The following is a 13,424-nucleotide window of genomic DNA, read 5'->3' as shown; positions in this document are numbered from 1 at the left end:
TGAGAAGACTTTATTATTAAATGTTCCCACACCAGAGCTTTTGTTTGTGTGTCATTTTACAAAAAAATATACTAAGAATTCACAGCTTTAGATCAGGCCATTATAACTGATGAGAAAATTGATTTCTAATAATGTAAAATGCATTATGTTCTCTGTGAGAAATTAGCACAAGGCCTCGTCACCATTTGTGCATGAACATGTGCACTGAAGTCAAATTAAAAGCGAAAGAGTGCTTATTTCCCAAGTGCTTATGAAAATTGTGGTAGTACAGATTTTTTCATTCCTGTGAAAATCTAAGTGGAGACGGTTTCAACATGAAATGTGCCAGTAAGGGTACTGTAATGAAGTCAAAACAAAAAAATACTCCTCAAAGCTGGGAAAAAAAAGTTCAATTTTCTCTAGGACCTTGGTCTTGAGACAACTGACTAAGGAGATAGCTTAACTTCCAGCTGAAGAGGTGGAAAGATGCAGCCCATCCCTTTCATTCCCATGCAAGTGCCTAAATTGTCATTGCTATTTGGCATTTTTTTTTTTTTTTTTCCCCTAGCATTGCTCAGATTACCTTCTAGACTTGTGTCTGGCACATTCAATGTGTATCTGTGAGACTCAGTGCAGCTGTCTGCTCTCAGTCAGGCTGAGAGGGAAGCTGAATAAATAACTCATAACAAGTAAGTGTCATTCCGGGAAATCATCCTCGATCCCTATGAGTGCAGGCCACATTTGCAAAGTTTCTGGTTGCCTCAAGCTGTATTTTCGGCAAAAAACTATGAACTAAGATAATTTCTCAACTCAAAAAAAAAAAAAAAAAAAAAAAAGGGCTACTTCCCCTTTTAAATTGAATTTCCCTCCTTGTGGATGACTGTGAGCCACTTTTGTAGAAGTAGAGAGAGAGTTTGAATGGAAATGTTTACTTAAGTAAAGCATTTGAAAATTGTTTACAAAGTTTTCACCTAATAGTTGTATTAATATTTTATACTTTTGTCACAGCTTATCACCTCTCTTTGTTCTTTTAGGCTTTTAAGACCAAGGATGGCTACATAGTGGTGGGAGCTGGAAACGATCAGCAGTTTGTCACTGTGTGCAAGGTAATGGTGTATTAGGCTGACAATACAGAAATGTGACAGTTTCTGTGCTGTGTAGGGAAATAGAGATTTCTTCTTAGTGTTGTTCAACCCCCTTTTTTAATGAAAGTAAGTAGCAACTATAAATTCTAACACTGTGCTTCTAGCTGGTAGTTTAGGGCACTGATGCAATTCTGTGATTTGCCTGTGTATTAAGAACACCCTAACTCCAAAATTTTGTGTGCTAATTCCCTTTAAAGCACCTGCACAGCTAATTTGCCAAAACATGAACCAGCTAGCAACCTCCTAGTTACAGAATGATGAATGTCATGAAAATCACACCAGTGGCTTTTTCAGGAAGAAATGCGACACTATTTCTCCATAAAACACATAGTGTAGGCACAGTTATTAACATAGGAGATAGATGGTTCTTGTATCACGTTAATCAATAGCCGAGCATGCAGTCCCTTTTCAAACTATTATGTACTGGTCTGTGCTCACAGAGAAACTTGTCGATTTCTTGGAAAAGAAGTATTACAGAACTGTGGGCTGACATGACAGTGGTGCGCATGTGACATCCTAGAAGAAAGCTTCAACAAAAATATGCAATCTTCCTTATTTTGGATTGAAGAAACATGATTCTCTGGCAACTCTGTTTTTACAGAGGGTAGCTTGAAAAGTTTTAAAATAGTTTTGCATTTTTCACATACCTTTTTACTGTGGTTTCAATACCTGGAATTGCATTTCCCTGGACAGTGAATATATTGTAAAAAAAGAAGTATTGATTGAAGGTGAAAAAAAAAAAAGTTCTTAAATAAAGGGTATCAGCATTCCAAAGAAAAGATCCCATTAACATGTAGGATGACACAAGAGAAGTTTTTCAGACAGTATTGGACAGCTTTTTTTTAAAAATTAGTTCTACCTTTTATCTGCTGTTGTTGTTGTTTTTGTTTTGTTTGTTTGTTTGTTTTCCTCTTGGACTTGGGATATTTAGCCTATACTAGTCATACTCTGAAGAGCTGTCAGCCTCAGGAAATTGAGCATTATTTTCTTCCATTTGTTCACATCAGCCATTTCACATCTCCATGGTTGTTCATGACTAATAACTGGAATATGTAGTAAGAAGATAGTGCAGTTATGATTGTCTGAAGCTCTCATCTCTCCTAGTGTGTTTTGGGCTACATATGCCCATCTAGCTCTCTGGAGGAGTCGGCTTCCATTTGCTCAGATTGGCTCTCACAATAAGAAGCAAGTTAACTTCTGCAGATTTTCTCAGTGGATTTTCATCATACAGATGTTGAACCACTATAGTGTGGTCATTATATTAACATGAATGAAGACTAATGGACTAATGACTAATGACGTATCTACGTGCCATACCTCTGTTTTTTCAAGGACTCATTGTCCCATAAGGGTAATCTTCCCAGAAGGTCCCAGGACATTGCTGTGAATGTCTTCTTTGTGTTTTATCAACTGAAGAATTACGCATCAAATGCTGGTCATTCTGCCATCCTCGATAAGGCACAACTGAAAGTCCGGCTCAGTAGATTCTGGCACTATAGTGTGAGCTAGAAGGCACTGAAAATTCAGACCATGCTTTCACCTCACTTTAGGGTGCTACTGTGAGACTTATGGTGGGACTTGCTGCTACGTAATTCCTTTGTGATCAGTAATGAGCCAGTGGTACCCCAGAAGATGGGGCAACATATAAATGATTTGTGTTACTACAGAATCTGAAGAGCCTGAAGTTAAGTGAGATGAATATTGGCCTTAGTCTACAGGCTTCTGGTTCTTTGTTTCATCCTTGTAAAGATGTTTTGGTACTTCTAGAATTGAAACTAAGAGTACAAATCGTGAAAAATTGTGATTGCTTGCTTGTCAAAGAGAGTAAAAGACCAGAAAATTTAGTTCAAATTTTGAGTAAGGGCCAGATTTTTCTATAAATCGGTTATCTTGTTTGAGAGGTGGGATGTGGGGTGGGGGTGGAGGTGGCCCTGTATGTTAGAGAGCATTTTGACTGTTTAGAGCTGAACAGTGGTGATGACAGTATTGAGTGGTTATGTGTAACAATCAGGGAAGGCCAATTGAGGCAGATGTCATGGTGGGAATCTGTTATGGACTGTCCAACCAGGACGAAGAGGCAGACAAAATGTTCTAAAAGCAGCTGGGAGAAGTCTCACCATTGCTAGCTCTTGTTCTGGTGGGGGACTTTAATTTACCAGAATTATGCTGGAAATACAAGATAGCAGAGAGGAAACAGTCTAGGAGGTTCGCAGAGTGTCTGGAAGATAACTTCCTGACACAGCTGGTGAGTGAGCCAACTAGGGACAGCACCCCACTGGACCTTTTGCTTGCAAACAGAGAAGGACTTGTGGGTGATGTGAATGTTGGAGGCCATCTTGGGCATAGTGATGAATTAACAGTTTTTGATTCTTGGAAAAGTAAGGAGAGGGGTTTGCAGAACTGCCATCCTGGACTTCCAGAGGGCAGACTGGCCTGTCTAGGAGACTGGTTGGCGGAGTGCCTTGGGAGGCAGTCCTGAAGGGCAAAGGAGTGCAGGAAAGATGGGCACTCTTTGAGACAAAAATCTTAAAGGCACAGCGGCAGGCCATCCCCATGTGCCGAAAGACGAGGTGGCATGAAAGAAGACCGGCCTGCATGAATAGAGACCTGTGGCTAAAGCTCATGAAGAAAAAGAGGGTTTATGACCTTTGGAAGAAGGATTGGACCACTCTGGATGACTATAAAGATGTTGTGCAGCTGTGCAGGGAGAAAACTAGAAGGGCAAAGGCCCAACTGGAGCTCAGTCTGCCTACTGCTATTAAAGACAATAAAAACTGTTTTTATAAATACATAAACTAGAAAAGGAGGACTAAGGAAAATCTTCATCCTTCACTGGATGTGGGGGGAAACATAGTGACAAAGGATGAGGAAAAGGCTGAGGTACTTAGTGCCTTCTTTGCCTCAGGCTTTAGCAGCAAGACCAGTTGTTCTCAGTACTCAGCCCCCTGAACTGGTTGATAGGGACGAGGAGCAGAATGAAGCCCTCATAATCCACAGGGAAGTGTTTAGCGACTTGTTACACCACTTAGGCATACACAAGTCTATGGGGCCAGATGAGATCCACCTAGGTGTACTGAAGGACTTGGTGGAAGTGCTCACCAAGCTGCTTTCCATCATTTGTGAGCAGTCCTGGCTATCTAGGAAGGTCCCAGTTGACAGGAGGCTGGCAAATATGACACCCATCTACAAGAAAGGTTGGAAGGAGGACCTGGGGAACTGCAGGCCTGTCAGTCTGACTTCACTGCCTCAGAAGCTTATGGAACAGATTATCTTGATTGCCATCATATGGCACCTACAGGACAACCAGGTGATCAGGGCCAGTCAGAATGCCCTTATGAAAGGCAGGTCTGACTTGACGAACCTGCTCTCCTTCTATGATGAGATGATGTGCTCAGTGAATGAGGGAAAGACTGTGGATGTGGTTCACCTAGACTTCAGTAAGGCTTTTGGCACTGTTTCTCACAGCAGTTTCCTGGAGAAACAGGCTGCTCATGGCTTGGACAGGTGGATGCTTTGTTGGGTTAAAAACTGGCTGGGTGGCTGGATGCAAAGAGTTGTTGGAGGCCAGTCACAAGTGATGTCTGCCAGGCCTCAGTACTGGGGCCAGTTCTTTTCAACATCTTTATCAATGATCTGAATGAGGGCATCTGCACCCTTAGTAAGTTTGCAGATAACACCAATTTAGGTGTGAGTATTGATCTGCTTGAGAGTAGGAGGATTCTCCAGAGGAATCTGGATAGGCTGGACTGATGGGCTGAGGCCAACTGCATGAAGTTCAACAAGACTAAGTGCCTAACTGTCACTTACTTAGGGCACAGCAACCCCATGCAATGCTGCAGTCTGGGGGAAGAATGGCTGGAAAGGGCCCTGGAGGTATTGGTGGATAGCTGGTTGAATATTAGCCAGCAGTGTGCTCAGGTGGATGAGAAGGCCAACAGCATCCTGGCTTGTATGAGAAATAGCATGACCATTCTTTTTTGCCCTTATCAAGATATTGATTTAGACTGTTAAAGTGCCCAGAGATTGAGGAATGTGGAATTCAGTGGAATGCTGTGGAAACCATTAGAGGTATGTTCTGTGTTAAGACAAAGGTGATTTGGAGCTTAAAAGACACTGAAGGGGGAGAGCCAATAAAGGAAAAGGACTTTATTCCAGGAAGGCCCTCAACACCCTGGTGAACCTTTAGTAAATACAGAGGACGCTAATTCAAACATTGGGATTGCTATTAGAGAACCTTTCTGAGAGGAGCTGGTGCTAAAAATACAGAATGTATGGAAGCCGTTGCCCTGCAGACACGCACTCAATAGATGTAACAGCTGGCTTAGGCTGTAAACAATTACAAACATTCTGCTTCAACTGTATCTTTTTAGAGAAGCAATTAGCAAGCAAAAAAGAAAAAAAAATGAATAATTTCAGAATCAGTGAAAACGAACTGTAGCTTGTTTGGGGACTTTGATAATTGCTGAAAAACTTCGTAACACTATTGGTTGAAGTGCATTTCATAGTTAGCAAGAGTTACTAAAACACATCCCGATGTATGGCTGCTTCAGTCTAAATAGGAATACTGAGCAAGAGTCTTCAGAAGACTGCTTTTGTGTGCAAACAATTTTGCTAGAACTGGGGAAAAGAACTCAGAGACTGTAAACTCTGTGTTTCTTAGATCTGTACTGTAGAGACCAACTGTATATCAGGTAAGCTTGAAGGAGAAATGGTAAAGAGCAGTTTAATTCCAGCTGGTCAGAATGAAAGAAAGAAAATAGCGTTGGCAGCATGATACAGAAAGATGAATGGCACATTGATGAATAACTTCTCAAATGTGTATTTGTTAAACACAAAAAATTGAGAAGAACATATATAGACAAAGAGTTTTCTAACAGATGTATATTAAGTTAAAGATGAAGTCATTAACGTTAGTATACTAAGAAACTCAATACGATCATTTTTCATATAATTTATCAAATGGAAACATTTTTTTATGAATTTCTAAGTTGTTTATGCTCTCATAAATAAGTATTCACTATCATTTACTTTGAACAACCTTGCATGTTTTTTTTTTTTTTTTTTTTTTAAATTTCTTAAAGTGGTGGTTTTTTAATGCCAAAAATAACAGTATCAAAAGGAGGAAATAATTTTAATGGAGTACCAATATTATTGTTAAACTTTCAGGCAAGAAAAGAAGAAAATATTCTAAAGCCAGATTATGGTATGTTACAATTTTCATAAACTAGATTGTGTGATGGAAAAGAAAATATGCAGTGAATTAAGTATTAATGGAAGATGTTAGAATGCTATTTTACCTCACAGATAAAAATCTGCAGAAAATTTATGTAATATGATCATTATTCTAAAATAACTTCATTGGTACTTTGGCTTCCACACTCAGTTTTGTCACTCTGGGTGACAAACAGGTCACATGTGACTATCTGATTTGAATATCTCTAAATATCTGTTGAAAGAATATCTGTTTTGCTCATGGTTTCAACTCTTCAACAGCTATTTACTTGAGAGTGAAGCCATATCCTTACTCACTCCAACAAAGTCATTGAAGTATAGTGTCGTTGGTCTGAACCAGTCTCAGAGGTATTAGTAGAATTTTAAATTTGAAGCAAGTTCCAAAGCGATTGACACCAATCTATGTATCACTTATATGTGGTAGTACATAGACATATGAATTCAAGGAGTGACTGGACGTGTTAATAAAATAAAAATCTATCGAGGATCACTAAATACATGACAGTCTCTTTCTTTGTAAACTTCTTTTCTGCCTTCCTCAGTAGCAGATGTTACTGGGATATTTTTTACTAAATTTGAAAAGAACAACCCATTCTGTTTATTTATGTTCTATGTTATTAGCATCATTCATTATAGCATTAACAGATAAGTTATATAGTAAATATTGATTGTCCACACAACTAAGCTGTCTCATATATGCCTCTACAAAATTCTAACACTTGTTCTCCAAATTTAATTCTCTTTATAATATAATTTACATTGTCTTTGCAGGAAAGTCACATTTTTAATATGCCAGGTAGGAGTTACATGTAGAATATATGCTTCTACTTTCTTGGAGGTTAAACCACCAATTTTTTTTATAAGATCTTTTTGAAGAAATCATAAAGAAAAACGATGACATTTCAATAGAAAATACATTTTATTTTGTATTTCATCCTTTTTGAAAAGATTACTGAAATCAAAAGAAACATTCTTAGATGTATCTTTTCTCAGTCTAGCATATGAAGTAGTCACATTTCTTTTTCCGTGATTTATAACTCAGTGAAGGAGAATCCCACAAATCTCTCCAACCTCAAAGTAATAACTTAAAAAACTTTTTAGTGTTCTACAGTATAATAAGAAGAGTTTCTCCTAGTTAATGGTCAAAACTATTGACTAAGATTTGGATCTTGTTTAGTTTCTCTTTTTTTCTGTACTTGCGTAACTGAAGAGGAGGCACTGTCTTTTTATAATATCCTAATCTATATAAGATTAAGAAGTAGTGACTTTTGGAAAGCTATCTTAAATCCCTAATGAATTTCCCTTACCTTATTAATGTCTCATGCCAAGCACGTCTTACTCAGCTTTATTTTTATTTAGATCCTGAATCTGCCTGAAGTTAGTAAGGATTCCAGATATAAAACTAATACACTGAGAGTCCAGAACAGAAAAGAACTTATTGACATATTGTCAACTCGGTAAGTTCATTAAAAGCAAAGAAATTATATTTAAACTGTTAATGCAAATAGGTATGTATAAGGAACACTCTTTATATAAAAAAATACCTTAATCTTTTGAGAGATTTTTTAAAAGAAAGAATTGAGCGTACTTACTGATATTAACTCTGTATTTTTCACAGATACTATAATGTGGGCTACCAAGAAGCCAAACCATAGTTCTAAGTTTTCAGAGGTCATTTAAACTTATTTTTAAACATTTTAAACTTAATTCATTAACTTGAATTTTAGTGAAACAACTAGTGCTTTTTGCTTTTCTGGACAAACATCACCACTGGTAATGAAATTCTTGGACATTACTTTTGCTGTGAAAGGGATTTTAAAGTTTTCACTAAGAATTTGTGTACGTAAGGGAGTTCCACTTGACTCTACCCTCACTGTTGGTTCTGTATTGCAGTACTCTGTGCCCCAAATTCTCCCTGGGTGAATTCTTTTGAAATAAAAAGTATGTGTACTTACTGTTCTACAGGAGAATCATCCTATTAAGTACTTAATTAAAAATATATATAAGCTAAAGCTCAGGAATCTTTTAACTGAGAGATTAAAATAGTGTAATTGTCTTCTGCATTATGTTTGAAAAGGCCTTAGTTCTATGGAGTTCTCTTTGACAAAGAGGAAGATATATTTCTACAATATAAGAATAAAACTAATCTGTAAAGCTATTGGAAGGTAGTTTCAGAAACACTTCACATTTTGGGTTAAGAGCATTAGAAGCAGTATATCTGCCATTGTCAATAATTCAAGAAAAGTCACGCTATCATTTTGACACTTGGCCTGTACGGGTCTTTATTAACAGATGTGTAACGTTTTCATTCAGTCACTATTTTTTTTTAAGAAGCATTAAGCCAGATGCCTTCCCTTTTCATTTCATTTGAGAAAAGTTTCAGTAGCACATCTTTTCCCCTCAAGCCAACCCTACACATTTTTTGGATATTGAGAACCAGAATAATCTTGCATTTAAGACTGCAAATAGAGTAATTTTTCCTCTTCTTGTTTAGTTGCACTTTTATCTCTCTGTTACCTGTTCATTTTCAGGTATCTTTCCCCTGTTGAAAAACTGAAGTACCAGGTGACTTTGCATTTTTAAATAATTGTGATACAACTGTCCATAATGAACTTTTACAACTTGTCTTTTACTTGCCTTCCTATTAGAAATGCAGTGTGATAACAGATGAATCCACTCTTCCTACATTTTTTAAGCCCTTGAAAGGGAATACGTATCTTTTGATCTACTTCTTAGCTCTTACTGTCTTGACACTTACTCTTTTTTTCAAAGTTGATTTGTGTAGACTCATTACTTGGAGTTCATTTCCTTTAATATGGTATTTATCTGATGTACTCTGGAACCTTATCAAAGTGCTGTTATGCCATCCACAGATCAATTACCTAATGATGTGGTTGATTTTGATGCAGGTTTTTATTTTATTTTATTTTATTTTTTTATTTTATTTTTATTTTAGTTTATTTTTAATAGATAATAACTGAATAAGAAGCTAAAGTTCATGAAACAGTTGTTCTGTGACTGAATTGCCAGATTTGTTTTTGTATCTGTAGCTATTAGTTCATCAGATTACATCATTGCTCTGTCAATTACTGCTTTATATCTTTTTTTGCCAGTTTATGTTCTGTTTTATTAGCATTATTTAGGCTGCGTTTCTGTGTAATTTATATGCAAGTACAGATGTGACTGTATACACATTTTTGGAGTAGACACTTCCAATAGTATTATGTTATGTCATATTACTGTGAATTCATGTGGCATTCAGTTTTGAAACACTGACTTTAGCAAACAACTTTGGCATTCAAATGGAGGTTGAATATGTTTCCATACACATTCCATGGTAACTTTCCTTTTATTCACTAACTCACAGTTGTTTGTAAAATTACATGTAGTTCATTTTGGATGTTACTTAGAGAATTAAGTGAATAGTTTGTCAGTGCTGAAAAATGTCAGCCCTTGAGAAATGAAAGGAAATGACAAAATAGTAATGGCATAATTTCACTGAAAAAATATCTTAATTAAATCACCAATTGCTTGATAGTATTGCAGCTTCCAAAACATGGAGTATATAAACCTAAGGTGCATTAGCTGGGAAGAAACACCTGCATTCATCTCGCGTTCACTTACCATATTTATACTACTATCCACCTCATGATGAATTTATGGTGACAATAACTGGAACAGCTTAAAAGAGTTGTGGTTGTCATAGCAGTGAGTTCTATTACAACCACTTTTGTTGAAACGAGCACCTCCTTTGTGTTCTGGAAAGTGAAAAGGAACATGAAAGTCTTTTAAGGATTTAGGTATGTTATTCATTCACATATAATTTTGGTGCTGTGACAGGTAGGTTGCCTCTGACCTGAGGCAAAGCAACTTTTTCCAGTGACATTGCAATGGAAAAATGAGCAATCTTGTTTGCTGTGCCAGGCTGAGCAGTAAAAAGGAGGTAAAATTTGTATGTGTATATATAGGAATCTGGTGATCTCTATGGCAGATATGTGGTACTCTTTGCTGTTGCTTGCATATATCACTGCCATTGCTCAGTGGGTGTATGCTTACTTTCTTTACAAGCTGATGTTCTTACAGTCTTGTTGAGCTGAGATCCCACCAGAGCTTAGACTTGGCTTCCACTGACCTATATAACCTGTCTCCTTCCTCCTCTCTCTTTTAAACTGCTTCCAGAGGTGTGAGTTACCTTTTTGTTTCCTTTATTTCTTAATTTTCAAAATGGACTAACTGCAATTCACGTCTAGCTCCTGAGCACTTAGTAACTGTAGCAAGGAGAATTCTTGTCCTCCTCATCTAAAGGAAAAAAGATTTCCCAGGTTTTATTTAGGAATAGAGGAAGATGTTTAGACATACTCAAAAGATCAGAAAGTCCCAGAAGTCCTGAGCATTTAATTTGCTTCATGTGTAGAGCTCAAAAATTTTAAAAACATCTGAACACTGAATACCAAGGAGAGAGTTGATGCCTTTCATTTTCTAAGGTAAATGTTAAGCAATAGAAATTGTTTAGCCACAGTTTGATTCTGGAAGTGTGCACAAAAGAAACAGTGGTACAACTGGTCAATGTTAAGGAATGTTATTTTTTAGAAGAAGGCTGTATCTTGGGAATTCTTGGCTCAAAAGGCCTCTGATTTAGATCAATAATTCTACTCACCACCTGCAGTAACTGTGCCAGATTTCAAGGCAGTTAGATAAGCATGGGGATTATATAGCACTTAGAAGAAATTGACCTTTAAACAGAAGACTTTTCAGAAAGGTGTGAAATGACCTATTCATCACAGTCAGTGTCCTGAGTTGAGTGAGAATACAAGATGGAGATGAATATTATTTGAGATATAAATGAAGCTTGAAACAACAGCTCTGAGAGGTGTGAATTGTTCCAGTCATTGCAGAAGGAATTTTCTCATCCTTTCTCTCCCAAGAGATCTGAAGAGGGAGGCACATCTGTCCTCAGCTCTTCACCGCAGCCTCTTCTTGCTGTCTGCTTCCATCATCTCAACTTCCTCCATAGAGCACACATAAAAGAAAGAAAGCGAGAGCATAAAGATAGTCAGATCTCAATAAAAGGAATTGGAAGGCTGACCATGATAAGCATATTCTGAAATATCCAGCTCTCACATTGAGATAAGGAGAAGGAATTACAGAAACCAATCCCAGATGTCTTGAGAGGGGAGTGTTTTTAGTTCCCATCTTATGTGGGGAAGTAAGTGCAATGCTGCAAGGAACACTGGGTAATAAGATATTTAGAGGGAAGAAGAATATAGGCCTATGGGGTATTTTGTATTTGCTTTGCTACTGTTGTGGTTATTCCTTTACCATCTCTGTTCCTCTTCCTGCTGTGCCTTTTATTTTCCTGTCCCCATCTTCCTTCTCCAGTTCCTATTGCTTATTTCTTCCACTGCCCATGTTTGCACATCTACTGCATCTGCTTTACAAAAAAAAAAAAAAAAGTTTCGGTGTCTTCTGTATCTTCCTCTTTATTTAGGTGACATTTTCCCCAAGTGACAGGAAAGCAGAATTCTGACAAAAGTGAATTGCCCTTGGATGTGCTCCAAGAGTCAAATTTGAAATGAACCTACCTGGGTGGAGGTCGGGTTCAATGGCTACTACAGAGGCCCCTGAGACTCCTTGCTCATGTGAGAGCTGACAGACTACAGAGCATTTTCTTTTTTTATGTTTCCAATGGAAACCTCTGGTTTGTGATTTAGATGTACATCCATTTAAGAGAACCAAATTTTAATTGTTGCTCCCTTCCACTTTTACCTTTGTTTCCTCTGGAAAAGAACAGCGCTAGGCACAATATGGATTATTTTGTCTATATAGAGATAGATACATATGCTAAGATGTACGTATGTAGCATGTGCTATAATTTGAAAAGCATCTGTGCAAAAGCTGTTATAATGCCAGTTTTAAGAGAAGCTGTTTTGAGGGAGAGAGCTTAATCTGTTGACCTTCTTCGAATTACTCCAGAATTTGAACATTAATCCTACCCTGCACCTCATTAATGTAGACACATTTTAAAACAGTGCACCTAAATGTGTAGCCCAGAGTACTTAGAGAAATTAACCTATAAGTAGAGCAGGGTCTGTGGGGTTGTATGAGTGCAGGGGGGAAGGGCAATAGCAAGCATTCCTTCAGACTTTATAAAGTGAAGCAGCTAACATAATGAAGAACACAAATTCAGCATGATTAGTACTCGTACAGCTACAGCTAAATGAATCCACGCTGTCTAGAGAGCTAAATTATTGTAGATTTAGAAGTATTAAGGCTGGAAACAATTCAGAGTGGAACTTCTATTCCTAGCACTTATATTTTAAAAACCTTATTCTTGACTATGCACCACAGCTGCATGTTGTGCTTGTGAGCGTGAGGGGAAAAGGAATGAGCAGGAAGGAAACACAGAGGAACCTGATCCCCAGTTAATGCGACCTTGCTAAATTGTTTCTACCTAATAACAGAAGAGGAGGGAATGCTATTGCAAAATGTTTAATTTGCCTGATGAGGAGCACTGTTAAACTTACATTTGTTGAATGTCTATAAACTAATCTCTGTAAACCTCCTTCCCCACCCTTTCTTTTACTAAACCAAGAGTGCAAGAGACTGGAGACTGCAGTCACTGTTGATAACATTACACGAATAGGCATCTGATTGCCTACTCCTTCAGCAATACAGGTGTCTGCAGTCTGAAAGATGATTGAGTTTAGTGTAGCACAGCTGATGATGTTTAATTTCCCTAATCATATACCTCATTGTAGGTACAGAGATGGTTGAGCTACATGAGCACCAGCTGCCATGGTTTATTTTAAAATTCTTTGTTCTAAATAATTATTAGTTTCACATTGACTTTTATGTGTTGAAACAAAAGAGATCCAAAATGTCTTAAATAACTTGTTTTTGGAGCAGGTAAGCTAAAGTGTATTTTTTCCGTTCTTATTTTTCTCGCTATTTAGTAAGCCTCTAAGTATTTTCTTACATAACTGTGAAACTTGAGATCCTTTCTGTAAAATAATTTGCTGACCCTTCCCTTGCCTTCCCTTGCCTTCCCTTGCCTTCCCTTGCCTTCCC

At 37.5% G+C, this 13,424-nt stretch overlaps 1 protein-coding gene across 9 annotated transcripts in view; it reads left to right on the top strand.

Moving 5' to 3' along the window:
* SUGCT (succinyl-CoA:glutarate-CoA transferase) overlaps positions 1 to 13,424 on the top strand; it is a 325,562-nt gene that overhangs the window by 123,721 nt on the left and 188,417 nt on the right. For 7 of the 9 annotated variants that reach the window (XM_035318765.1, XM_035318769.1, XM_035318767.1 and 4 more), the window contains 2 exons: positions 1,014 to 1,085; positions 7,716 to 7,813. In XM_035318765.1, the coding sequence (XP_035174656.1) occupies positions 1,014 to 1,085; positions 7,716 to 7,813 (170 nt within the window). The remainder of the gene's footprint in view (positions 1 to 1,013; positions 1,086 to 7,715; positions 7,814 to 13,424) is intronic. The other 2 variants (XM_035318773.1, XM_035318770.1) reach the window with 1 other exon arrangement.

This window comes from Oxyura jamaicensis, chromosome 2 (genome assembly GCF_011077185.1).
Source record: "Oxyura jamaicensis isolate SHBP4307 breed ruddy duck chromosome 2, BPBGC_Ojam_1.0, whole genome shotgun sequence".
NCBI lineage: Eukaryota > Metazoa > Chordata > Aves > Anseriformes > Anatidae > Oxyura > Oxyura jamaicensis.
Note: the sequence above shows the minus strand (reverse complement) of the source record. Positions and strands in the feature narration are given on the sequence as shown.